The sequence below is a fragment of the Mus caroli genome, unplaced genomic scaffold (assembly GCF_978045245.1).
Source record: "Mus caroli unplaced genomic scaffold, Mus_caroli_1 scaffold_5, whole genome shotgun sequence".
Lineage (NCBI taxonomy): Eukaryota > Metazoa > Chordata > Mammalia > Rodentia > Muridae > Mus > Mus caroli.
The window spans coordinates 94,817,596-94,845,552 of NW_028227260.1; the positions used below are offsets into that span (position 1 = coordinate 94,817,596).

At 49.5% G+C, this 27,957-nt stretch overlaps 1 protein-coding gene across 3 annotated transcripts; it reads left to right on the forward strand.

Annotated features, from left to right (window-relative positions):
• Nucleotides 1-1,513: 1,513 nt before the first annotated feature.
• On the forward strand, nucleotides 1,514-27,957 carry L1cam (L1 cell adhesion molecule). Of its 3 annotated transcripts, none has more exons than XR_015047169.1 (27): nucleotides 1,514-1,623; nucleotides 12,010-12,199; nucleotides 15,783-15,888; nucleotides 16,128-16,327; nucleotides 17,398-17,520; nucleotides 17,615-17,785; nucleotides 18,612-18,723; nucleotides 18,848-19,032; nucleotides 19,189-19,320; nucleotides 19,459-19,602; nucleotides 20,192-20,303; nucleotides 20,413-20,579; nucleotides 20,681-20,837; nucleotides 21,041-21,165; nucleotides 21,336-21,446; nucleotides 21,669-21,866; nucleotides 22,113-22,183; nucleotides 22,360-22,582; nucleotides 23,735-23,850; nucleotides 24,053-24,254; nucleotides 24,349-24,471; nucleotides 24,581-24,754; nucleotides 24,900-25,019; nucleotides 25,129-25,290; nucleotides 25,642-25,779; nucleotides 26,099-26,278; nucleotides 26,664-26,879. XR_015047169.1 is itself a non-coding variant. In XM_029473614.2 (27 exons), exons 2-27 carry the CDS (start codon nucleotides 12,124-12,126, stop codon nucleotides 26,893-26,895), a joined length of 3,753 nt encoding a protein of 1,250 aa, XP_029329474.1. In that variant the 5' UTR covers nucleotides 1,514-1,623; nucleotides 12,010-12,123; the 3' UTR covers nucleotides 26,896-27,957. The 3 variants fall into 3 exon arrangements, 2 of the variants coding, with proteins under 2 accessions (XP_029329474.1, XP_085694275.1); XM_029473614.2 differs by having other exon boundaries at nucleotides 26,099-26,171; nucleotides 26,664-27,957; XM_085838149.1 differs by having other exon boundaries at nucleotides 12,040-12,199; nucleotides 26,099-26,171; nucleotides 26,664-27,957.

Sequence of the window (27,957 nt, forward strand, 5' to 3'; positions counted from 1 at the left end):
ATTTTGTGGCCTATCGCTCTTACATCAGTGCAGTCATGAAACTGATCTAAGTTCAGTGCCTCATGGAAAATACCATTCTCTGCCCAGCTAAAAAAGGTCCCTGGCTTCGTGACCTAGCTGCCTGGTTCAGTCTCCTCTGCTGTCTCCTGAAGATTTGAACCAGTGAAGCTTCATAAGTACGGTTCGCAGCTTCATTCTGAATCCATCTGAGCCAAGTGGCAGGCCTGTAGAAGGAGTAGTGTCCTCTGAGCTCTTTGCTTAAGCCTCCACTTCATTCAGATGACTCTTCCTAAAGACTCCATGGTACACTTTGGATGTCTGGAAAGACATCCAGACTTTCACAGAGTGCTAGTAGGCATCCCCAAGTTTTTCTTTCACGGGAAGGAAGCTGGCAGGAGGTGATCATATGAGAAGGGAAACCAGGCCAGAGTGCCAAAAGTGTTTTCATGGGATCAGGGCATTGCACCACTGGGGGAGTGTTGGCAGGCTGAGCAGAGGACCTACAGAATGCTTCACTGAGTAACAGGCATGCTCATAAAAATACCGTACCTACCAGGGCTGCAATCTGCCATCTGGGCCCTAGGCCTTCCTTGCCCTGCAGCTTCAGCTAGCTGGACTCACTTTGGAATTCCAGCCCCCTCTGCTTCGCCTCGCTTGGGAGGTCACAGCCCTAAGCCTGGGAGGGGGCGCCATTGGGAAAATCTCCTTTCCAGAAGCTTTCCCCATAGGGCTGTAAGCGAGAGTAGGTCGACCAGGAAAGGTCAGAAAGAGGCCAATCCCGAGGACAAAGAAATAAGGCACTGAGCAGGAGGGAAGTGGGAGGAAGATCAGGAGTAGGGGGTTTCAGGTTGAAGGGCGCTCTCTCTGACAACTTTCCCTTCTAACCTAATCTGGGACCTAGTGTTTAGGAGGGACTGTATGGTGTGCCTTGCCACATCTCCTTCGCAGGCTGGGGACTCAGGTTCAGGCGCACATCCCTGAAGAACCCTGGCTTAGCGTCGTGGCTGGGCAGGGATTCCAAGAGGAGCTCTGCCCTGAGAGTGCGGATACATTCAAACACATGACCAGGGTGCGGCCCGGACCTAATGGTATATGAATGCCCATTACTAGCCAGAGCCCTCAAAGGCCAAGTGGAGGCGAGGTAATCTGGTCCCCAGTCTGGATCCTCTCCCCACTGTCCAGCCCCGAGATCCCGAGAATACTTCTGCAAATGACTTCCAATATAAGCCTCAAGGGCGGCGGGGATCCCTGATAGTGAGGTTGGGGGTCACTCTCGTCTCGGGGATACTGGGACTGCTGAAGCTCCTGAAGAGGACCCCACACATACACACGAGGTCCCTATCACGCGCGGGGCTCTGCGGCCAGGTTCAGATAAAACAAGGAACGAGGGTGTGGCGAGGCGGGGCCTGCTGCGGGGGAGGTGATCTCACTACCTCCCCCTCCCTCTTCCTCCCCCACTTCCCCGCGCACGCTGCCCCGCCCGCCGCCGCCGCCGCCGCCGCCGCCGCCGCCGCCGCAGCAGCAGCAGCAGCAGCAGCAACATCGCGTCGGCAGCGGCATCGCTGGGTGGCAGGTCCGAGGTCGGCGTGCACAGAGACTGAGCTGGCAACCTGATCGGCACAGGTAAGGTAGGCTGGTTTGTCCCCTTAACCGCAGCAGCGACCATCTACGTTCCAGACCCAGCCCGCCTCGGTCGGGCGCAGAGGGAGTGGGTTTCGTGCCTCCTCGGTAGGAAGGCTGGAGCCCCACCCATGCATGCTAGGCACCGAGCTCTGAGCCCTGCAATCTGGAATGGGGTTGGAGAAAGTGGCTAGGTGCCAGAGCTCGACAGGTGAGGGGTAACTGGGCGGCTCCCCAAATGCATGCTTAGGGAGGGGCCCAGGAGTGGTCAGGCAGGTTCTGTATGGGCAAGTGGAGCTGAAGTTGGCATATCCCTGTGGGTGTATGCGTGTGTGAGGAAGGAAATGTGAACCCAGCAGAACGTCCATCTAACCCAGTCGACCGCTGTGGGGTGTGGCTCTGGGCGTGGCTGTTCCTCATCCCCATCTAAAGTCCTGATTGCGGCTGGGGTGGGGGAGAAGCCAGTGTCTAGCATGGTGTGGGGGAGATTGAGCGAAGCTCCTCCGGTAATGGGAGGAGGAGAAGGATCAGGGATGGATGGGCGCTGCCTGCCCCTCCACCCCAAAGTGGGGAGGGGGCTTTGTTCTTCACCTTCTCCTTTCCAAATTCCCTCCGGGGATCCCCTCAAATGCACTGCATACCAGTTTCCTCTCAGGCACGGAACCTCCCTTAGGTTCTTTGGCCAATAAAGGCTACACTAAGAGAGATGGTTTTGGGCACTCGCTGATGTGCCTGTGGGTGCACATGGGTGTGGACCATGGGTCCATCAGGTAAAAATAAGGGAAGAAGGGCCTCATTGGCTTAGGACCAGGGACTTCTGGAAGCAAGGTGCCTGGGACTCTTTCTGTAGAGACTGGAGCAATTTTAGACATTGTTTTATACTCTGTTTAATTATGGGAGGAGGGACGCTTCCATGCCCTATTCCCTTCTATCTGGTTCAGAGTTTTAGGGTGTCGATTGATAGGGATTGAAAAGAACAACAGATATAGCCCACTGCTTCTCCTGATCTAGTGTCTAGAACCCCTATACATCTGTCTCAGGGAGGCAAGACCACCATCTGTCTGGGGGCCTGGCACCCCTTTCAGGTAGATGTCTTGATCCTGATTAATGCAACTCCAGTGGTAGCGGTTACTAGCAGCCCAGTGTTGTCTTTGCTGACTCACATGGCCCTTGTGGTGAATAGATCCAGCAGCCTTTCTTCCCACCTTTATGGTCCTTTAGTAGGGTGGCTAGGGTGGGGCTTGCCCAAGGCCTCAGCTCTGATGGACCCCTTGCTGCAGATGGTGGGACTTGACAACCCTAGCTTCTTACCTAGCCCAACATCTATGCAGCACTGTATATACTGCTTACCATTCAGGCACTAATCCTTCAGTCACCCTCAAGGGTCTGTGGCCACATGGCGAATTGGTGACAGGGCTGGAACTGGGAACTCCCCACTTCTCTACCTCCTTGCTGTATTCCAAAGTCTGTCATTCTCTATTATATTTTTGTGTGTACAATCCCCAAAGCAATATATCTTGATATTTTGTTATAGTACATTTGAAAAACACAGGAGCAACTTACTGAAATACATTTGAAATAGAGAACAAAAGAAATTAGGAATTGCCTGTGATCTGATTACCAAGGAGGGGGAAACACATTTGACATTCATCACAGCACAGCACTCCTGGATAGCTCCTACCTACTCCCAAGAGACTCCTCCCCCAGTGCCCAGCCTCTAGCCTTCTGCAAAGCACCATGCACAGGCATGGGGGCTGTTCCCAGAATGACTGCCCAGGGACTGAGTAGCCATGGGTGGGTAGCCATTTGCTAGATAGATTTTTCACTGCTGAGTGCTTGCTTGGGCCAGAATGCACATGTAAGTAACCACTCACCAATACCATCCTTGTCCTTTGGAAATACAGATTTCCCGTTTATTTCCTTCATGATAATTTGAAGAGAAAAAAGAAGACAGTGAAGGAAGGCTAGCAGACAGGGGAGTCCTGCTATGCTCCCCAGTTGGCTTCTTCCAAGACTGTACTCTTCTGTCACTGAGAGATAGCTACTTTCCATGAGAAGCACTTTCCATGATTGGCTAGGCAGGGTGAAGAGGACATATTGGCTGTTGCTCAGTTCAATGGCTGGAGATCATTGAACTGACTGGCCCTCACCTATTTTGAGCTTCAGCCACCACTCCTTTCCTTTCCTTTCCTTTCCTTTCCTTTCCTTTCCTTTCCTTTCCTTTCCTTTCCTTTCCTTTCCTTTCCTTTCCTTTCCTTTCCTAATGATTTTAATTTTTTTTTTGAGACAGTTTCTCTGTATAGCCCTGGCTGTCCTGGGGTGCTCTCTTTAGAGCAGGATGGCCTCAAACTCAGAAATTACCTGCCTCTGCCTCACAATTTCTTTCTTTTTTGGGGGGGAGGTTTCGAGACAGGGTTTCAGGGTTTCTCTGTATAGTCCTGGCTGTCCTGGAACTCACTCTGTAGACCAGGCTGGCCTCGAACTCAGAAATCCACCTGCCTCTGCCTCCCAAGTGCTGGGATTAAAGGTGTGCACCACCCGGCCACAATTTCTTTCTAATTTTTGAGACAGAGTTTCACTCTGTAACTCTGGCTGATCTAGTACTCACTATGTAGCTGAGGCTGATCTCAAGCTCAAAGCATCCCTCATGCCTCAACCTTTCCAAATGCTGGGATGATAGGCCTGTGCCACCACACCAGACTTGAGCTTCAGCTTTGCTGGCTATCATGTGAAGAGTGGTGGTTCATTGATGTATGCAAGATCTCTTTCATGGCAAATGGTACCAACCAAAATGACAACAACTAGGTGCTCCTCTGGACTGTGAGGCTGGCACGACCTTGCAAGAATGACCTAGCCCAATGATCCTATCACCACATATATACAAGGTGAGGAGTAGAATTGAGGTCCCATTCCGAGATCTGCCAGGCCCCCCTTTATGGACAAGGTGTGAAGGGGTGCCATGTAGTTCTGGCTCTGGTAGTGGGTCTGAATTCCAGGATTAGTGTCTCAAGCTGGTAGTGTCTTTGCCCTGTCACCTATTCTCATGATGGGGAAGGCTTAGGTTCCTGTATGAAGCCAACTAGAATGGGCCCTCATTAGCCCCATCCCTTGGGTCCTATAACCTTTCCATCTGTCACTTGCTCTAATCTGGTCATCTTTTTCTGCTTTCCCAGGCTCCTTGCACCCCTCTAACATTGTTATCTTCTTGCTGGGCCATTCTCTTTCTTCCTCGTTTGCCCATAGAAGGTGGAGATACAGCCTTCCCCTCCTGTCCTCTCCTGTCTTCCCTCCTCCCTGCCCCTGTTGGCCCACTTCCCCTTCCAGTTGGTGCCCTTTGCTCTGTCTGATTGCCCTTTTGTTTATATTGTATTTCTTTGCTCCACCCTGTACTTCCCCTAAGGTGTTCCCCTCTCTCTGTAACTTCTGATGGCTCTGAGCTTGGCACAGAGTTGCTAGTCCCATAATCGAGGTGAGCCTTATTGTACCTCAGTTGTCTCCATGTCCCTGAATTGGGCTTAGACATTACCATATGGCCTTTACTGACTTAGAGGGTAGAGAGGAACATCTGATGACCACCCTGCCTGCTTCCCAAATATCAACAGGGTCTTTGTGGCTTCCTAAAGGCTGTGGTTGGAGAGAGAAGGAGGAGCCAGAGGAGGGTGAGAATTCTTTTGCCAAGGGGAGGATCTGCTCTGCTGGCCTTTCTGGGATCTTTTCTTTGTCCTCTGCCCCCAACTCAAGGCCCCAGGAGCTTGCCACAGCTTTTCCAGGTTAAAAAGCTGCAAGGCCATTCCATTTCCACTCAGGAACTTGTGCTAGTAGTCCCTGGCACCTAAACCCAGTAGTGGCCGCTTCATAAACCAGCAGATGGGTGGGGCAGGAAGGTAGTAGAATATGCACTTGTCTCAATTTTTGTTCGAAGATAGAATTTGAAAGACAAGGACTGTATCTTTATGCCCCCCCCCTCAGAACTCCAGTATAAAGCATTCAGTGCCAGGCAAAAATGGAGGAGGTAGCCCTAGTTTGGAGGTCTTCATGCAAAAGTTGGGTTGCTGGGAAGCTTTGAGCCTGTGTGTGTGTGTTCTAGTATTTTTATTTGCATGTATGAGGCTCGTGTATCTGGTCACGTGTGTATTTGTGTAACTTCCATTAGTCTTATTTGCTGGCATTAGGCTCCTGTTTGGTTGTCTGTGCATATTTGTATATCTGTGTGTATGTTCTTGAGAGACAGCATGCACACATGCACATCTTCCTGTGTATACATGGATCTCTTCAGTGGCTCTAACAGAGTCTATGCTGGGAAGGGGTGGGACCGGGGTGGTGGCTGGCTAATGCAGCACTGGTTCTTGTGGGGGGCAGAGCCTCTGACCAGGCCAGGATTTGGTTATTCCCTTGGGTCTCCTCCCCAGATGGCTTCGTTCATGCCTTAGGAATGTTTAGGCCATAGGGAGGACAGAAGCACCATTGTCCACTCTCATGCTTCCTGTGCCTCTTATGCCCTTTAACCCTTTGGGAATAGACGCCCTAAGGGTCTGATCTGCTGGGGTCCTGGCAGTGTCTGAGCCACTTCCAGGAGTCACTTGGAATTGGAGACTGGTCAGATGCTACTATGTTCATCACATTTACCTCCACTAGTTCACATGGATTGCCTATTTGTTTGGTGGCCCCTTAAGCCCCTCACTGGGAGGCTCATCCTACCTGACCCATGAAATCCAGGGCCAGGAGAGTTCTGATACCTGCTACTGCTTTGTGGCTCTGCCTTCAATATTCTGGAAAGCTGAATCCTGGTCTGTGCTCTGTTGGGGTGAATTCTGGCTCCTAGTTCTCTATCACTCCTTAGTACAGAGACAGAGCCATTTCTGTTCCTAAGCTCTGGCTGGAGAGAGAGACCTTTGTGTGCCTTTGGTTAAGATTTGGGTTAGTAGTGAGGGGACAAAGAAACCCAGTCTGCCTCTGAGTCCAACCAGAAAAGCAGTTAGCCTTCTCTTAAATTGACTACTTGGATGAAGTGGTGTTATATGAGTCTTATAGGGAGGGTTTCAGGCTGAGCGGAACCCAAGTAGAAGGGCAGATAGGTTGTTTGGGTCAAGCCTGCTCCATGAAGATATGCTGTTGCTTACATGGGACTCCCTCATGCCTGTCCTTCCAGTACTCTACTACTTACCTTCTATATTTGCTTAGCAAATAAGCCCTTCCCCAGGGGACAGGATGTCTTGGTCACCATACTTGACCAGGCCTCTGGTTCTATAGGATTCAAGCAGAAACAAATTAGGATGTTAGAGGAGCTTTTGGCAGCTTCCGGAGCCTCTACACCATTTAAAACTCCACCCTGACTGAGTGCCTATGGCAGCCCTGCACACAGTTCAGCTCTGGGCCTCAATTTTGTCACTTGTCAAATGGAGCTAATAAGGATGAAATGAGTCTGTGGAAAAGTGCTTAGAGTCGTCCCTGGTAGGTGGTAAATGCTATGAGTTCACTTAAGAAAATGGAGCTGACAGAGATCATGGTTGAGGGAGTGTCCGATAGACCCAGCCAATGATGAGGATCCTCCCTCCCTTCCTCACAAAGGGTTAACCTCTATGTGCTCCCTTTTCATCATTTAAGAATAGTCCTTAACAGGTGAGCCTTAGTTGCCTTGGAGACAGAAGCCTCAGGCAGGATGAGGGAGGGGGCTGGGATAAAGAAGGCTGAGACTGAATGGAATGTACTCTCTTCAGTCTTCCCTTAAGGAGGAGGTAGAGAGGAGTCTAAGACTTCTGGGCTTCCAAATACCTGTAGGGGCTTTCTCAAGAATTCTTCTTTATGTATTATCTAAATAACCCAAAAGGCTACAACAAGACTTCAACCACTTTTGCTGTCAGGCTCCATCACCATAGAAACTCAAGAGCCATAACCTATTTGGTTGGGAGAAAGCCTTAAAGGGGCATAGTGAATAATGTTTAGGTGATACTGATACCTTCATGTCACTATCGACAGAATACCAAATGTCTTCTATTGCCTCCCAGGCCTGAGATATAGGTAACCTGCCATCCATTCTGTCCCTGATATATACTCAGAGCACTGAGCCCCCAGTACTGCCCCCATTCTGGCCTGATACCATTTCCCTAGACACTGAGTAGGAGGCTTGGAGATTATTTGATCCACCTTTGAAGGGCCCTCTTCCTGCTTCTTCTTTTTTTTTTTTTTTTTTTTTTGAAAGACCAGCAGTGGCAGTCCTGGAGCTGGTTAGGCATGTGTTCCAAGTGCATTTGCAGGGTATCCTTGGAGTGTGTGTGTGTGCATGTGTGTATGTGCACGCGCATGTGCTCAGAGGTTGAAACAATGACCCTAAGTCTTAGTCCAGTACCATGACCTTTTTTTTTAGCTATTTCTTTTTTATTAGATATTTTCTTCATTTACATTTCAAATGCTACCCCAAAGCCCCCTGTACCCTCCCCCCACCCTGCTCCCCAATCCACTCACTCCTGCTTCCTGACCCTGGCATTCCCCTGTACTGGGGCATATGATCTTTGCAATACCAAGGGCCTCTCCTCCCAGACACTATTGCATATGCCAGAAAGATTTTGCTGACAGGACCCTGTCATAGCTCTCTTGTGAGGCTATGCCAATGCCTGCCTGGTAAATACAGAAGTGGATGCTCACAGTCAGCTATAGGATGGAACACAGGGCCCCCAATGGAGGAGCTAGAGAAAGTACCCAAGGAGCTAAAGGGGTCTGCAACCCTATAGATGGAACAACAATATGAACTAACCAGTACCCCCCAGAACTGTGTCTCTAGCTGCATATGTAGCAGATGATGGTACCATGACCTCTTAGACCCTTCCCTGGCAACTGGCTTTGCTAGCAATGCAGCACTGATGACAGTGACATGGTGTGGTGTAGACAAGAGGACTCCCCATGGGACTTAGGCAGGACACAGAATGGCCAAGGCAAGGCTCTTTAAGAGCTGTTACTGAGCCGGGCGTGGTGGCGCATGCCTTTAATCCCAGCACTCGGGAATCCCAGCACTCAGGAGGCAGAGGCAGCCAGATTTCTGAGACAGCCAGGGCTACACAGAGAAACCCTGCTTCTGGGGAAAAAAAAAGAGCTGTTACTGAGCCCTGTCCTGTGGTCTTGACTCTCATCTCCTGGACTTGCCTCTCCCAATGATTGCTATACCATTTTTCTCCCTGGCCATATAAGATTTGCCACAATGTGGGTAGGATGACTGGAGGCTGGCTTCACTTGGGAGTATTCTCACCTTTGTTTTACATTCCACAATTGTGTGGTAGGTATACACAGTGAGAGGTGTACATGATTGATGTACACACACACACACACACACACACACACACACACACACACACACACTATCATGCCTGTGATTTTTTGTGCACCTCCCCCAGTCAGAATAGGTGGCTGCCTATTCTGTGCCAGTGTGCACTCAGCAGCAATCTTGGAAGGATCTGTTGAGCTTCTCTAGGGTCTTCTCCATCATAACCATCCTCTCTGTGGGAACCTCCACCTGTTCTCTGGCACATGTGCATTAGCCAACAGTGAATCGTTTATTTTATCTTACAACTGTCTTCCTGCTCCAGTTCCATAAGTGTCATTGTGGTGCTTTGTCTCTCTGGCCTCAGTGCTCAGCATCTCTACTATCCCAGGCTTTCTTCTGGACCCAGATTGACCTCCAAGCAGAGAAACTCCCTACACTAACCCAGACTCATTGTGTCTTTTTCTCCCAACCCTTTCTTGGCACCTCTCCCTCCCCAACCCACCCAGGAACTGAGACTACTGGAAAGGGAGGTAGCAGTGGCTTGCATGCAGGTGCACACAACTCCCCCTTACCCTTCTCTTTCTGCACTGCTTTTTGCACTTACCTTTCATCCTTTGTATTCCTTTTTATTTTTCTCCTGTCCCCACTGCCCAGATCTCTGTTTCTATATTTCTTAATCTTATTTGTCTCTTGGCTATCTAGTCTTCTAACAGCTGTCTTTGTCATCTCTTCCCAGCCCCCTAACCCTGCTTCTCAGACTCTCCTGCTTCCTCCTGCCTTTTTCTCACTCTGTCTGTCACCCTTGGCAGGCTTGGCCTTGGCTCCATCTGTAGAACACTTACCCCCCCTTTTTGCCCTTCATAGTGCTGATGGGGGGTCAGGGCCTGCTGAGCTAACAACCTTAGCTCTCTCTATAATTGCCTGAGGAATGGTGAGAGATCAGAGACCCAGCAGCAGTGGGAAGAGAGACAGAAGAGACACCCCGCCCCCCATCTGTCAAAGGCTTCTCAATCTCCTGGCTCCTTCATGCCTGTCTCTGAGTGTCCAGACCAGTGACAAGACACATAACAAATAATACTAGGAGACATAAAAATAAATTGAATGTGCAGTTATTAAGATAGATCCAGGATGGGGCAAATGCAGAATAACACAATATTCTCATCCCCTGCTCCTCACTTTGCATGTATACCAAACCTTATTCTGGGATCATAGGTTTGGAGAAAAATGAGGAAGTGGCTTGATAGAAATCCCCAGTTCAACACATAGAGAATCAAAGCATCCTCCCAGACAGGACAGTCCTTTGAGCTTTCCTTGCTCCAGTCCCCACCCCACCCCCACCTCAGACCAGGACTCAGAGCTCCCAAGGCTGTTGTTTGATCCCTTGCTCTCTGATCTAAGTCTCCCACTGCTTCCTACAGGCCTTGAAGTCAAGACTAAGGCTGCCTGGGGCTGCCTGGCCCTGCTATCATTGGCTTTGTTGGGGGAGGTGTTGGTAAAACAAAACCACTGTTCTATTCTGGGCCCCAGCTCAGCTCTTGAAGGTTTGGACTGATCATCCATTTTCCACTTCCTACTGTTTAAATCATTCCCTTGGCCTCCAGGCCAGCTATGTTGACCCACTCTGGTGCTCTGCCACCCTCACCAGCTTTGTAGGGCAAAGCTACAAGTTGACTGCTACTCTCAGATCACCACCTTGGGTGAAATTGATTTGTGACTCCTGGCTGCCTCCTGATGGAGTTCAAATGCCTTAACATGACCTTCCTTTTGGGTGTTTTAATCTTTCCTTTATATTTTTTAATTTGTGTCTTTATACCAGGATGCTTACTTGGAGATCAGAGAATAATTTGTTCAAATCAGCTCTCTCCTTACATTATATGGACTCCAGGGAGCAAACTCATGCTATTTGGCTTGGTGCCAAGCATCTTTACCCATGGAACCATCTTATTGGCCTCACTTACTTGCTTTTAAAACTTAGGTGTTCTAGATGAGGCACTCTACTTTCATAAGATCCTGGTTGGATGATTTATTGAGGGCATCCAGATTAGGGTTCATGGCATCTAACTCAGTTACCTAACAACACTAGCTCTTCCTTTGTCTGAATGTTCATTTGATCATTACCTTTTCCTCTTTCATGTATTTTATTGTGTCAAAGTGCCCTGTTTTCTTGGAAGTCTATTTCTTCTCCTAATCCTTGTCTGGACTCCAAGTCTCTGGGCCCCACTGCATCCAGGGTAACATTCTTGGAATGACTTGGGCTTGAAGTGGATGCATCTAGCAGTTGAACTCTGAAGACTCAACAAAAGAACCAAGTACTGAGACTGCCAGACCTGAGAGGTGTTTTGGGAAATGTCCCAGAACTTTACATGACCCTGGCCTGGAACATGTAGCAATAGGAAGGACATAGTTCCCACTGTTGCCCTCTGAGGGCTGAAGAGTAGCAAGGAAATGCTTTTTTTCTTTTCTTTCTCCCAGTTCTTAAAAGCAGGCTTTATTTATAATCCTCTCTTCCTTTTCTTGAGTGTATTCAATGAAATGCAGCCATCTTGGGCCCATTTTCTCCTTTCCTACCCTGTTCCCCAAGCCTCCAGCTTATAGATGCAGATAGCTCCCAGGGATCAGACAGCTCTTGGAAAGATAACAATGAAACTACAAGGAATGCTCTTTACATTTATGTGTATGAGCTAGAGTCACAGGGATTCATCCTCCACAGTCACTTTCAGACACACACATCAATATATGCATTCATGTCCACATAAATACTCCCCACATCCAGAGCAGATCTGTATCTATGCACAGGCCTTTGGACACCTGCTTACAGGTATATCAACACACACATATCCTGATGGTACCTACAGGGAAGTTAATTGTGGTATTGTTGATGCTGGAGAGGCAGCTGGCAGAAAGGCACAAACCAAAAGAAGGGAATAAAAGGGAATTTGGAGTTCCAACCAAGGTGATCTCTTAAAGGTTTCTCTTTCCAAGGTGGGATTGCTTGTGTAGGAAGGAGGAAAATGGGGATAGGGAACTAGCCAGCTGGGGGCAGGGCCAAGATCTGGGCCTAGATGTTATTCACTAATGGCTGCACCATCCACTCTTTTCTCTCCTCACCCACCTTCCCTCCTCCCTTCTCTCAGTACGCCCCCCCCCCCCACCACTGTCAGCAGCTACCACTGGAAACAAACCACCAGCAGGAGGGTGAGTGGAATCTGGCCAGTTGTGCTGCACCGAGCTGCTGAGCTGACAGGAAGATGGCCGTGATGCTGCGGTACGTGTGGCCTCTCCTCCTCTGCAGCCCCTGCCTGCTCATACAGATTCCTGACGAATGTGAGTAACTGAAGTGAGCTTCAGCACTTCCTACCACTGCTGTGCTGAGAGCTCTTCTTTATCTTTTACTTCTTCACTTTATCCCATTTTTAGCCCTCACTTCTTCTGTAACATGGGGTGGGCAAGAGTTACCCAGGACTCTCTACCTTTTGAAGGGTCAGGGAGAAAGCATGGGGGGTGTCAGCACCATGGACAGGAACACATAGGTCTCCAGCACCACGGACAGCAGACCGTGAAAAAGATATCCATCTGGACCCTTTCCTCTGCTCTCCTTTTGAATGAACACCCTTTCCAAACCCACTCTCTTCTCTGCTTCCAATCCCTCTGAACACATCCCATGGATGTGGAAGCCAGGTGAATGGGCAGTCTTAAGATATCAGCTTAGGCCCTGGGTAATCTTGTCTCTTAACTGAGTCAGGAAAAGACACCTTGAAACACCAGGTCTTGACTCAACAGCTTTCTGAATTCTTCGGGGGGTGTAATTATTTGGAGACATTGGGGAAAGAGCTGGAACACGTATGTTTTTGATGCTTGGAGAGCTATCACAGGTAAGTGTGTGGCTATTGTGGAGTGTAGCTGTAGTGGGACTAGCCTTTTGAGTTGGTTTGTTCATTTGTGTGTGTATATGATGTGTGTATTTTAACTTAGTAGATGACTGTTGCTAGACATGATTTTAATTTCCTATTTCAGTAAGTTTGTGAGTCTCTCTAACTTATTTAGAGGTCAGGTTTGTGAAGGTATTTGCCTATAACATTTTTTTGTAGTAGGATGGATGTACAGGTGTATGGGTGAGTAGAGCATGTTTACATATGAAGGATATGTTTACTGTGATGAGATTTCCACCCAAGTTTCAGCAAGAGTTGTAGGCACACTGCACTAAGTGTTGTCATCCTGTAGGAAAGCATTTCAGAGAGTACCATATATAATGGTGTTTATGCATATTGAGTTACTAGGCTTTAATCCTTGTCCACTCTGCTATCTTTATTTCTGAATCCAGGAATAAAGAGAGTCAAACTCCAGAGCAGGGGTGAGGAAGACTGCCAAGAATGGGATAGGAGCCAAGAGAGGTGAACTTGAGAGGCATTGTACATCAGGGTATAACAAACTTTAGAGGAGGTGAAGAGAGATTGATGGCCCAGAGGTTAAGGCTACTACCTTAGACACTCACATCGAGATCCCTACACCCATTCCTTATCCTCCAGAGATGCTTAGGGACATACAAGTGTGCTGGGAATATGAAATAGACACTTGTTCTAACTAGGCACAGAGATATGAATGGAATGGCACACACCACCAGAAATACACACTGGTGATTTACACTTAAAGGAGTAGTTATCTACACAGAAATCAAGGAATAATTGTCTATATAGACATGGGGCTGTATAGTACAGCACTGTGCACTAAGATGCAAGCATACACAGACAAGTCTGCCCATGTGTTCTATTAAGGCCCAGATATACACATATACACCAACAGATATGCACATTCCACGACATCTACACATGTGCCAGACCCTAACTTTTGCACATTCATAGATATATAGTGGTCCTTCCTTCTTTGTCTTTCACTTGCTTTTCAAGGTCTGCTTCCTAATCTAAAATGCCACAGCCTTATGCTGGGTATCAGCCTGCCCTGCTGCCAGATGGGCTGGGTGTGTCTCTTGTGTGGTGGGGGCAGGGTGAATTTAGAAAAAAAAAAAAGTGGCAGTGAAGACAAATAAGTAGGCCAGAGACCAGAGCAGCTCTGAGGCTGCCCTGGGCAATGGCCAGTCCTTGGTACTGACTTTGAAATGATGTAACAGGCAGACATGCTGTCTACCTATTGAGACCTGCCTTCCATTTCCCCTTCGCCAGCCTCTCCAGGCTCCTTTGTCTCTCTTCATGTTTCTTCCACTGAGTTGATTCCCCTTATTCTGTCACTGCTGTCACTCTCCTGCTCTCAGATTGGCTTCTCCCCAGATCATAGACTTCTGCATTTTTCCTAGGGAGTCCCATTTTCTCTTCTGGGAGCCTTATGCTGAAGCTGAAGTCTGCAGAGACAAAGCTTTCAGAGCCAACCCAGTGTTCTTGTTCCTTCCTCTCCCCTTTCTCCATTCCTTTGCTGCTCAGTTGAGTCCTGGGTTGGGGCAGCTCCTCTGCCCCAGGGAGCTTGGTGATCTCCTGGGAGGAAGGAAGGAGAGGATGGCTGGTGCAGGTTCGGAGGGCTATGGAAACTCAGATGCTGGCAGGGCCTTTGGGAAGGCTTGAGGAGGAGGGGCACCAGGCTCTGAAGGCTGGGCCTTCCTAATTGAAAACACTGAGCTGCACTAATTGGATTAGAAGGGAAGTGGGCTGGAGCAGGGGAAGGCGCCAGTTGCCAGGCTGTCTGTCTCCAAATCTTCCAAGGCATCTTGGGAGAAGAGTTTATTTCTATTGGCCTTACCAACCTTGGCAGGGGCTATAACAACACCCTTTACTATAAAGACAAAAGTTTTGTATTTCTGGGCCTACAAATCCTAGGGCTGTATCTGGTGAAGCCTTTCTTGTTGAACATTGTGCCATCCAGGGGTTCTGTCCAGTGCCCCTGAATTTCCATAACCTTTCCATGTCTCTTCTCCATGGGAGTCTGCTCCAGCATGCTTCTCCTGCCATCAGGCCCTATTGGGACTGCTCTCAGCATTTCTTTCCCTTCTCTCCCTTGCTGTCTGGATTCTCAGATAAAGGACACCATGGTAAGTTGGAGGAGTGGGAGAGCATACTTAAAGGCCACAAACAGGGGGAGGGGGAGGGACCTTTGGCTGAGCCAGCACACCTTTGTTCTATATATTGGAGAACACTTACTTTTCCTGTAGTGCTGTAAGTGGGTTGATTGGGGCTTTTTTGGCTCAGGTCCCTTGTCTCTTGTCCCTTTAACTCAATCTAGAGGCTCCTCTTGGCTTCTTCTCTCACCTGAGTTTAACATCTTTGCTCTGTCTCTGCTTCTGTTGGGATTTCTGTCATTCTCACACTGTTTCTGTCTATTGCTGTCACTCTGGTGCTATCTCTCACCACTAGGAATTGCTCTTCTTTTGGGGGTGGGGTATTAAAGACAGGGTTTCTCCATGTAGCCCTGGCTGTCCTGGAACTCTGTAGATCAGGCTGTCCTGGGACTCAGAGATCTGTTTGCTCTGCCCTTTGAGTGCTGGAGTTACCCTTCTTGCTTTCTCTGTTTTTTGTTCTTTCTCTCAAATTTTTGTTCTTTCTATCTCTCTTATGCAAGTACTAAACCAGGCCTACTTAGCTTCTGAGATCAGATTCATTTGGGGTAATATGGCCACAGACTATTCTCTCTGTGCCTTTGTCTGTTTTTTTTTTCTGTCTTTGTTTCTCTGTCTGTCCCTGTATGTCTCTTTCTTCTTTCTCCTTTCTCTAACTTCTATTGGTTATCTTCTCTGTTCCTCATGTGTCCATTTCTGATTTCCTGTGTCTCTTAGCTTCTCCTTTTCCACATATGCTCACTGGCTATGGGCTTCCTAAGTGCCCTGCTATCCTCAGGTTGAGACAGAGGTTGAGGCCATGGTATCAACCAAACATAATTTTCTCCATTTTTCTTATTTTGTCTCCAGTGCTAGAGCCACCTGTCATCACAGAACAGTCTCCACGGCGCCTGGTTGTCTTCCCAACAGATGACATAAGCCTGAAATGTGAAGCCAGAGGCACACCCCAAGTGCAGTAAGTGGCCCCCACCCTCTGACCCTCTGTTGATGACAGCTGACCTCAGCCTCTAGCTCTCAGGCCTCCTTGGGTCACCTAACTTCTGAGTCTAGAAGCCTCAGATATGGGTTGTGACCCTGAGTCCCTGTCCACTCTGGGCCCACCAGATGGGGTTCCCTGCCTTCAGGAACACTCACCCCTATCATATTGCAGCATGTTTTGAGTGCTAGAACCTCTTATCCATGCTCTGCCCACAGGTTCCGCTGGACGAAAGATGGCATCCACTTCAAACCCAAGGAAGAATTGGGTGTAGTGGTGCATGAGGCACCCTATTCTGGCTCCTTCACCATCGAAGGCAACAACAGCTTTGCCCAGAGGTTTCAGGGCATCTATCGCTGCTATGCCAGCAATAAGCTAGGAACTGCCATGTCGCATGAGATCCAGCTCGTGGCTGAGGGTGCGAAGCACTACAGGGCCAGGAAGGGCTTGGGGTACCTGAAAGGAAGGTCCTTAGATCCTGGGAGCTGAGCCGGGGCCTGACTGGCAACAACTGTCCCCTTAGCTGGTTGTGTTGTGATTGAGGTGCCTAGGTGCCCTGACTGCCCTCACCCTACCCTAGCTGTCCCCATTGTCCTTCCCTATTTTCTCCAGTAGTCTATCCACCCTTCCACACTCTTTTCCCACTGAACTTCTTGTTACCTCATTGCCCCTTCTTTCTATTAGTCTTTCTTGGTGTCTATCTTGTGATGGTTGCTGGTGGGCTGGGAGCATGGATTGGCTTGAATGAGTGGGTGACTGCCTCAGAGTCTACTTTGCCTTCCTCTCTGCCTACCTGTCTCTGTCTGAGTCACTCCCTGGCTTGGCCTTTGTAGCTGCTATTTCTGCCTGGGTTTTCCCCTTCCACTTTTTAGCTTATCTCTGTCATCTCTGCCGTTTATCTTTTCTTGGTTTTCCCACTTCTGTCTCTGCTGCCTTACACTCCTTCTGCATCTCTAACTTGGCTTCTCCATCCCTCTCATTCCTGATTCCTATTTCTAGAGCTGTGTCTTTATATGTGTCACCCTTTCCCTGGGGTTTTCCCTCTGCATTCCATCCTCACTGAGTTTTCTGCCTCCTGAAGCACTCTCTTCTTTAGTTACCTTGGGAACCGTTGCCATGGTTTCCTGTGTCAAGATGATGGAAGGGTCTGTGGCTCCCGCATCCTTCCATAGCTCCCCTCCCCCCATAGCTGCACCTCAGCCTCCCCCCACCATTCTTGTCCTTTCCTCAGGGTGGGTGGGAGAGCTGAAAATTGTAGTGGATTAACCCTTCATGGTCAGTTGGCTCCCTGCTTACCATCTCTTTGCTGTGGGGCCCCCATCTCCACTATGAGCCTCAGAAACATCCAGAATTTTTGCTTCCCTTTATGTGAAATTCCACCTGGCCCCTTCACACCCTTGTGAATCACCATGACCTCCCCTATCTCTCCTCCTTCTTGTCTTCAACTGTTTTGATCAAGATGAGAATGCCAGTCTCTGTCCTTTCTAGGTGCCCCCAAGTGGCCGAAGGAGACTGTAAAACCTGTGGAAGTGGAGGAAGGAGAATCAGTAGTTCTGCCTTGCAACCCTCCACCCAGTGCAGCCCCACTTAGGATCTACTGGATGAACAGCAGTGGGTGCCAGAAGGAATTGCTGCCTGGAACATGGGGGCTAGGGGTCTTCTTCAACAGATTCCTACCTCCATTTTCTTGTCTCTTCTTCTGCAGAGATTTTGCACATCAAACAAGATGAGCGGGTGTCCATGGGCCAGAATGGAGACCTATATTTTGCCAATGTGCTTACCTCAGACAGTCATTCAGACTACATCTGCAATGCCCACTTTCCTGGTACCCGGACCATCATTCAAAAGGAACCTATTGACCTCCGGGTCAAGCCCAGTAAGTCCCAGAAGTTTTGATAACCCTATTCCACCTTTTTCTTGACTTCCAGCCTGGCCCCCCAGGAAAGAGACACACAGCCACAAATGCCCTCAAAGGCAGCATGCCTTTCAACTGTACCCACTAAGACCCCTTTTGATGTGGTAAAGGCAGAGATGGGTGAATATGTTTTGTTTGTTTGGTTTTGGTTGGTTGGTTGGTTGATTTGAGACAGAGTCTCAGCCGGGCGTGGTGGTGCACACCTTTAATCCCAGCACTTGGGAGGCAGTGGCAGGCAGATTTCTGAGTTCGAGGCCAGCCTGGTCTACAAAGTAAGTTCCAGGACAGCCAGGGCTATACAGAGAAACCCTGTCTCAAAAAAAAAAAAAAAAAAAAAAAAAAAAAAAGAAAGAAAGAAAGAAAGAAAAGAGACAGAGTTTCACTCTGTATCAATGGCTGGCCTGGAACTTGCTGTGCAGATCAGAATGGCCTCAAACTCACAGAAATCTGCCTATTTCTATTTCTCAGGTGCTGAGATTGGAGTCATATGTTACCACATGTCCACATGTTGCTAGGACACACTTTAAAAAATAGTTTCATCCTGTAGGTCTTGAACTCATGATTCTTCTGCCTTAAATTCATGAATGAATGCTAATGTGGCCACCACACCCATCGGGCATCTTTTTATTTTTCTGGAACCCAGGACTTCTGGAATTTCAGGCAAACTTTCTACCACTGAGCCATACTGCAGCTATTCTTTTTAATGTAGGAGCAAGCAGATGCCTAGGGCCTCACTGGGATGTCCAATTTCTCCAAGTCTGATGGCTCACTCCTTTTCTCCTGGTAGCCAACAGCATGATTGACCGGAAGCCACGTCTGCTCTTTCCCACAAACTCCAGCAGCCGCCTGGTAGCCTTGCAGGGCCAGTCATTGATCCTGGAGTGCATTGCTGAGGGATTGTGAGTGTGGGCTTCTAGGGTGAAGGGCTGGTGCTCCATGGCCCCCAACAGGTTTATGCCTCAGGACTGAGTGGTTTTGTTGTCTCTCCCTTCTCTTCTCCCTTGGCACTGTGACCCTGGGCAGCCCTACACCCACCATCAAGTGGCTGCACCCCAGTGACCCTATGCCAACAGACCGTGTTATCTACCAAAACCACAACAAGACCCTGCAACTACTCAATGTGGGCGAAGAGGACGATGGCGAGTATACCTGCCTTGCTGAGAACTCACTGGGCAGTGCCCGGCATGCCTACTATGTTACCGTGGAAGGTATGGGCATGGTACATCCTTTTCCAGCTACACAGGCTCCTCAGAATGGCTTTCAGGGTTGATGGCCTGCAATGTCCACTGTCACGGGAGAGGGCAGGGCCTGCACTTAGGGCCAGAGCAGGCTTCAGGCTCAGGCTGCTTTTTCCTCCTGTTCAGCTGCCCCATATTGGCTGCAGAAGCCCCAGAGCCATTTGTATGGTCCAGGAGAGACTGCCCGCCTAGACTGCCAAGTCCAGGGCAGGCCCCAACCAGAGATCACTTGGAGAATCAACGGAATGTCTATGGAGAGTAAGCATGGCCTCAGCAGTGGTTGGGTGTGTAGGGAGTACAGGAAAACATCAAGGGGAAGAAGAGGAGGATGAGGAGGGCTTTCAGCAAAGCACAATGTTCTGACCTGAGCCTTTGGGCCCTGCCTGTTGCATACAGAGGTGAACAAGGACCAGAAGTACCGGATTGAGCAGGGGTCTCTGATCTTGAGTAACGTGCAGCCAAGTGACACAATGGTGACCCAGTGTGAAGCCCGCAACCAGCATGGGCTCCTGCTAGCCAATGCCTACATTTATGTTGTCCGTGAGTGCACTGACCTTATCTTCTGCCTGCCTTCCTTTTCTCTGTCCCTTCTTTCCTCCCACCCACCTGCTTACCCTTGCCTCATAGCTCCCAGTCTGTCCTTCCAGTCCACCAAAACTACTCAGTCAGCAGCTTGTTGGGGCATAGCTTTTAGGGGATGCCTTGCTTCTTTCTAAGGACTTTACCCCATTTTTCTTCCATTCTTACAATAGTTGGCGGTGGGAGTCATAGAATGGGCAGGGTTTTTTTTTTATCATGTCTGAGCAGAGGTGTACCCTGGACAAGATGTAACCCAGGATAGTCTGATGACTTCTGCCACTGATACTCAGGGAGATTTGGGGCTGGACAGGGAAGGCTTTGGGGAAGATACTAACTGCTCTTTGAGTCTTCAATACTTGGTAGAATCCTGGTGGCTGAAGTACATACAAAACTAAGGAGACCATTTAACCAAGGCTGAGAGGGACAGTAATGGGGAAGCCAGTAAACACAGCTTCTAAGGGTCTGTGTATGCTATCTGGGGAGTTACTGGATTCTTTTACACTTGGGACCTCTAGACATACCCTGTATCCTGAGATTATTCTTCCCCTAGAGCTGCCAGCCAGGATCCTAACAAAAGACAATCAGACATACATGGCAGTTGAGGGCAGTACTGCTTATATGCTGTGCAAAGCCTTTGGAGCTCCTGTTCCCAGTGTCCAGTGGTGAGTGCCCATCCTTTGGAGGTTTCTAAGCTATCTTCTCATCTAAAGATCCCAGGAGGACATGGAGTCCAAGCTGGTTAGTCCAAGCCAGCCCCTCTTCTTGCTCTAGGCTGGATGAAGAAGGAACCACAGTGCTTCAGGATGAACGATTTTTCCCCTATGCCAATGGAACGCTGAGCATCAGAGACCTCCAGGCCAATGACACTGGACGCTATTTCTGCCAGGCTGCCAATGACCAGAACAATGTGACCATTTTGGCTAACCTACAGGTTAAAGGTTAGATGATGAGCACACATGACTGTTAGACTTCCTGAGAGGTAGGGTCGAAGTCTGTGGAGAACATCAAAATGACCTCCCCTCCCCTTTGTTCCCCTCAGAAGCAACCCAGATCACACAGGGGCCCCGGAGCGCAATTGAGAAGAAAGGTGCAAGGGTGACATTCACGTGCCAGGCCTCCTTTGACCCCTCTTTGCAGGCCAGCATCACTTGGCGTGGAGATGGGAGAGACCTACAGGAACGTGGGGACAGTGACAAGTGAGGGCCCCAAGCCCTAAACTGGGCTAGGTAGAAGGGAACAGAGTGAGAAAAACTGGGAGTCAGACCTCCTAGCCTTGTCCTGGCAGGAGGCACTCCTCCTTAGAGGAGGAAGTCCATGGTGGGACAAGGGAAAGGGTCAGGAATGACAGAAAGTGGTTCATCTGCCACTAGCTAAGGGGCATGTATGCCCCTACCTCTAGGTATTTCATAGAAGATGGGCAACTGATCATCCAGAGCCTGGACTACAGTGACCAAGGCAACTACAGTTGTGTGGCCAGCACTGAACTGGATGAGGTGGAGAGCAGGGCACAGCTCTTAGTGGTGGGTAAGTCCTAATATAGAGTTAGGTACAAAGGGTACCTATCTTCTGACCCACCATGCCCATGCTCCCTCCTATTGCTGGACATTCTGAGTTGGAGGTGGGGGAATGCGGATGGCTCTTGAGGAGGCTAAACAATCCACCTTCCATGAGAATCCACCTTCTGTGACCCTCAGGGAGCCCTGGGCCAGTGCCTCACCTGGAGCTGTCCGACCGCCACCTGCTGAAGCAGAGCCAGGTGCACTTGTCTTGGAGCCCTGCTGAAGACCACAACTCTCCCATTGAGAGTAAGAGACCTGAGTGTGGCATTCCCTGTACTGCTCTCGCCAGCTGTACCTCTCCTCAGGTCCCCCTCTCTTCCAGAGCCATAGCCACAGGATGGTCTGCCTCATTAAAGCACATGTTTTCCAGGGGGCTTGTGTTCCTTTATAGCACCTATCTCCCCACTGACCTCCCCACTAGGCTACACTATATGCTCATTACTCCAGTGTGAATTTGCTTCTTGGCAGAGTATGACATTGAATTTGAGGACAAGGAAATGGCTCCTGAGAAATGGTTCAGTCTGGGCAAGGTGCCAGGAAATCAGACCTCTACTACACTCAAGCTGTCCCCATATGTCCACTACACCTTTCGGGTCACTGCCATTAACAAATATGGTCCTGGAGAACCCAGCCCTGTCTCTGAGACTGTGGTCACACCTGAGGCAGGTAAGTCAAGGCAGCACCCTCTCCCAGATCACCTGAAAGGGGTGGCAGTCATTGGCCCACAGGTTTTGTGGGTGGGTGTAGAAAGGGCATGCTGTGTCCATGCCCCCTGATTCCAGAGTTCCAGGGGCAACAAGGAGGTCTTTGTTGTACCCTTGGGGCTGCTGGCTTATTGCTTCAGGAGTCAGAATGGGCCATTTGTTCCTTGTCCTTGCTACAGCACTGATAGGTTGACACATTACTTTCCAGCCCCAGAGAAGAACCCTGTGGATGTGAGAGGGGAAGGGAATGAGACCAACAATATGGTCATCACATGGAAGGTAAGGGTCCCTACCCTGATCGGCATTGTGGACACAAAGCCAGGACCCTGCTATTTGCTGTCCTTTGGCCATACTAAAGAGGAAACCAATGCCTGGGATATATCTGGGCTGGGGGACAAGGCAAGGAAAATGGTAGCTCTTGGTCAATGGTCTTCTTATCTACTGGCCTCCTCCAGCCCCTTCGGTGGATGGATTGGAATGCTCCCCAGATTCAGTACCGTGTACAGTGGCGTCCACAGGGCAAGCAGGAGACCTGGAGGGAACAGACCGTGAGCGACCCTTTCCTGGTGGTGTCTAACACTTCCACATTTGTGCCTTATGAGATCAAAGTCCAGGCAGTGAACAACCAGGGCAAGGGCCCTGAGCCCCAGGTCACCATTGGCTATTCAGGGGAAGACTGTGAGTATTGGAGTGAGCCTGGCCCATATCCCAGGGCTTGAGGGCTAGAGACTGGAATCCTCATGCATGTCACCCTATGCACATGTGTATTTCTCCGCATTTGCCATTGCCAGCCCTCACCCCTCAATGATTCAATGTATAATTCTTACAAGCAAGGACATGCTTTCCCATAGATACTGTGATGTTATGAAATTCTGCACAGCTCAAATTGCTGCACTTTTGCCACTAACAGAAATAGCAGTTAAGTGAACCAGGACTAAGTTTGGCAACATTTCCTCTCTCTGGTCCAGGGAGTGTCTGGTATAGGCTGAGTATCCCTCCTCAGAAACTCCCAACTCTGAGATGTTCCAGGAGCTGAAATATGGCACGGAAAGTGGGAAATTCCACACTTGACTTTTTGTGTTGGATCAGTGAAAACACAAGCTTGCTAAAAATAGTGTAGTATATATAGGGCTGGGATGTAGCTCATTTGGTAGAGTGATTGCCTGACATACACAAAGGCTAGATTGGATCCCCAACACCGTATAAAGCAAGCATGGTGGTGTATACTTATAATTCCAACACACAGGAAGTGGTGGCAGAAGGACTGAAAGTTCAAGGCCCTCCTCAGCTACATATAGAGTTTGAGGCCAGCCTTAGTTCCAGGAGACTATCTCTAAATTATATTTATATCAGAATAAAGTTAAGTGTGGCATTCCAGAAGCTGAGGCAGAAATTAGAGGATGCCCTAGGATACACAGTGAGTTCTAGGATATCCCAGACTACAGAGAGAAATCCTGAAGATTTAGACTTGAACTTATCCTCAAGATATATTATTATGTATATACAAATATTTCAAAATGTAAAAGAATTCAACTCATTTCATTCCCAGCATGTCAGCTAAGAGCTAGTTACCAAACCAAGTTTCCATGACTCATGGGTTTCCTTGAGTCTGGAGCATCATCAAATGGTAATTTTGAGCACCCAGTCAGGATTTCTTTTTGTGGTTTCTTTGTGTATGTTACTACTTTCTTCCTGGAGAGCCCCATTGCCCCATTTGTCACTGCAAATAGCCCCTCATGTGGCATGCAACCCACTTTCCTGTGGGAAGGAGTCTAGCCTTCTGGCTCAGGTGAAGGCCTGTGTCTTCTCCAAATAACTGGATGTTTTTAGACCCCCAGGTGAGCCCTGAACTTGAAGACATCACAATCTTCAACTCAAGTACTGTGCTTGTCAGGTGGAGGCCTGTGGACTTGGCCCAGGTTAAGGGCCACCTCAAGGGATACAATGTAAGGATTCAGGATATGGGGAGAACTAAAGAGGAATGTGATAATATTGAGGGTGGGGACTCTGTTGTCTGTGAGCAGCTCTTCTGGAAGTTTCTGGGTTGGAGCGAAAGGGTCTATGACAAGGGTGGTGAGGAACATGTATTAGAGGTCCTGCTCTATCGATGACTTCTACCCTTATGAGGTTTGTTGACCATCTGGACAGGTAACATACTGGTGGAAGGGCAGCCAGAGAAAGCACAGCAAGAGGCATATCCACAAAAGCCACATAGTGGTCCCTGCAAATACCACCAGTGCCATCCTCAGTGGTTTGCGTCCTTATAGCTCTTACCATGTGGAGGTACAGGCCTTTAATGGGCGGGGCTTGGGGCCTGCAAGTGAATGGACCTTCAGCACCCCAGAGGGAGGTGAGTCTGCCTGCCACCCTACCCTACACATGTACTCCCTGCCCCTTCTTCTTGGACTCAGGTGAGGACCTTCTACCCTTCTGTACTTCCACAGTGCCTGGCCACCCTGAGGCATTACACCTGGAGTGTCAGTCGGACACTAGTCTGCTACTGCACTGGCAGCCACCACTCAGCCACAATGGAGTGCTCACTGGCTACCTGCTCTCTTACCATCCCGGTGCGTGCACTGTACCTAGTATGGAGGCTGGGAGACCTAGAAAAGGTAACTGAAGCCAGCTTCTTACTTCTGAAGGTAACTGAAGCCAGCTTCTTACTTCTTTCCACAGTGAAAGGGGAAAGCAAAGAGCAGTTGTTCTTCAACCTTTCGGACCCAGAACTTCGGACTCATAATCTGACCAACCTCAACCCTGATCTACAGTACCGCTTCCAGCTTCAGGCCACCACTCAACAGGGTCCTGGTGAGGCCATCGTGCGTGAAGGAGGCACCATGGCCCTGTTTGGTGAGCTGAAGCAAGGGTTTTGGTGGTGTTAGTCTTGATTGTTATCCTGTCCTTGACCAAGGGAGGAGGTTGACTGGGAGACTAAGCTCTTGAGAGTGAGCCTTTGAAGAGCCTTGTGGTCCCTCTTTGTTCCTACATTCTCCAGGCAAGCCAGATTTTGGCAACATCTCAGCCACAGCAGGTGAAAACTACAGCGTGGTCTCCTGGGTCCCTCGGAAGGGCCAGTGCAATTTCAGGTTCCATATCTTGTTCAAAGCCTTACCAGGTGAGTGCAGAGATATCCTTGGGGTAGAGAGCTAAGGCTCTATCCCTACCCCTAAGGTGTCCCCAGTCCTCCTGCTGAGTCCCTCTGCCACCGTGCCTCATCTGTACAGAAGGGAAAGTGAGCCCTGATCACCAGCCTCAGCCTCAGTATGTCAGCTACAATCAGAGCTCCTACACACAATGGAACCTACAGCCTGACACCAAATATGAGATCCACCTGATGAAGGAGAAGGTCCTCCTGCACCATCTGGCTGTGAAGACTAATGGAACTGGTGAGGCAGCGGGGCCACCATCCTCTGCCAGGAAGTCTTGGGTGCCACTGCCGGGTTTGTTGAATGCAGCCGCTAGCAGCCATGAACCACTCTTTTTGCCTCCCAGAAATCCGGGTGTGCTTTGGCCAGTGTACCATTTCCTACACTATCAACAGAGGGCTCTCTCCTCCCTCTCCTCATCTGCTGCTATGGTACTCCCTGGCCCAAAAAGTCCCCTTATAGCTTCAAATGGGTCCTAAGTACCATGCCTTAACTTAGAGGCTGCTGTTCAAGATTAGGAATGTAGCATGCCTGTTGGCAGCATAGCTCATCCCAAGGCCTGGGCTTTGTCTTCCTGCTCTGTGCTTTCAGGCCCCGTGCGAGTTTCTACTACAGGTAGCTTTGCCTCCGAGGGCTGGTTCATCGCCTTTGTCAGCGCTCTCATCCTCTTGCTCCTCATCCTGCTCATCCTCTGCTTCATCAAACGCAGCAAGGGTGGCAAATACTCAGGTAACCTAGAAAATGTGCAGGCTCGGGTATGACAGCTGAAGATAGAGAAAAAAAAAACACCTTCCCAAGAACCCAAACTTGGGAGTTGCATGACAAGCATAGTCATAGAGGTGGGGGTATAGGTCAGAGCCCAAACATGACTCCTTCCCAGGCTGGGGCCACAGAGGTCTACACCAGTAGCAGCTGGATCCACATGGGTTGGGTGGGTCACTCTGAAAGTTTCTAAGCACTGTCAAGACAGTGCTATGGGCTCTTAGCACAAAGCAACCCAGAACCTGGTGGTGGGCAGGAGAAGTTGACTCCTCTGGTATGTCTGTAGTGAAGGACAAGGAGGACACTCAGGTAGATTCCGAGGCCCGGCCCATGAAAGACGAGACCTTCGGCGAGTACAGGTGAGCAGGGACAAAAGTAGGGGTTGGTTCAGTTCTGCTTGACCTTTGCTTCTTACTCAACTCCTCTCTCTTTTCTGTGCTTCGGGTGACTTCAGGTCCCTGGAGAGGTAAGATGTGACAGTAGAGATGTCTAGTTAGAGCTCAGGGACTGGGGAGGGAGGGACCTCCACTTTTCCTTTGGTGGTGCATCAGTTACTCTTTTAGGGGAAAGCAAACATTACCCAGCTATTCCTGTGTTAAGAGCCTAGTTGCTAGGCTGCCTATAACTCTTCTGGCTGCTTTTAACCCCAAGAGAAGCTCCAGCAGTAGGTACAGGCCCTGCAGCATCATGCACACAGCCTGACCTCCTAGAAGTCTGTAAAGATGAGTCCCAAAACTTCCTATATGGACAGGAAAATAAAAGGGGGCAAGAACCTACTAGGGTGACCTGCTGGGGTATCCTGCCAGGGCCCTGCAATACATCTACTCACACGTCACCTTCTCTCCTTACAGTGACAATGAAGAGAAGGCCTTTGGCAGCAGCCAGCCATCTCTCAATGGAGACATCAAACCCCTAGGCAGTGATGACAGCCTGGCTGATTATGGGGGCAGTGTGGACGTCCAGTTCAATGAGGATGGCTCTTTCATCGGCCAGTACAGTGGCAAGAAAGAGAAGGAGGCAGCAGGAGGCAATGACAGTTCAGGGGCTACCTCTCCTATCAATCCTGCAGTAGCCCTAGAATAGCAAGGTCCAGCCATGTGAGGCAGGGCCAAGCTGGGCCCAGGGCCAGAGGTGCAGGAGAGCCCAGGGGCCAAGACACCTGGCCAATGTAGTGCACCATGCCACTGGCCTGCTGACTTTGGGATCGAGGTCCTTCCTTCTCTCCACAGCGCATGGAAGACTTGACTGGAGCAGAGGAGAGGAACTGTGGCTTCGAGTCTCTTTCTTACCACCCGCTACCCTCTTTATTGCCAAAACCCAGCTGCACCCTTTCCTGGGCATACGCTGCTTTGCCCCAGCTTGGGGCAGTTCACTCCCATATCAGGGATCTTCAGGTGCTGCCTTGCTGACCCATTTAGACAGAGAGGCCACAGTTTGAGGGAAAAGACAAAGGAGAGTCCTCTGAGCCATCTCTGAGAAGCTGCCCTCACTGGAAACAGGCATGGTGGGGTCTCCTCAGGACTAGGTTGGCACCTCTTCTTTCTCCCTGGCTAGTCTGACTGGAGACAAAACTCTGTCCCCACCATCTGCTCCCTTTTCTTTGCCATTTTTGATCCAATCAGGATGGGGACCTGAGCAAGCTGGCCACCTGTGTAGAAGAGGCCATCTGGAAAACCCAGAGTTGTCCCCCACCCCCTTAGCACACAAGGTTCGCACCCTCCTCCCATTGCTATTCCACCTTTCAGGAGACACACACACACACACACACACACACACTCACGTATTCATATTGCCTTCAATACCCACCAGACAATATCGAAGTGGCTTCTCTCACTGTTGGAGATAGGCACACCTCTTCCTACAGACACTGGCTAGGCTTCTCCCTGCTGCCACCATACCCCAGAACCCCTTAGCAGCCCTGCCTGCCCCCAGTTCTCATCCTCAGCCCCTTCCCCTGTTCCTCACGTTGGGAATGTAAATACACCGTGACTTTGAAAGTTTGTGCCGTTGCCCTTTCCCCATATGCCACTAGCGTGTAGGCAGATGTCTGAGTCTCTAGGTGGTTTCTCCATTTTATAGCAGTTAGCTTTGATGACCCTACTCCACGAAAAATAAAAGCAGACAAAAAAAAAAAAAAAAAGCAAA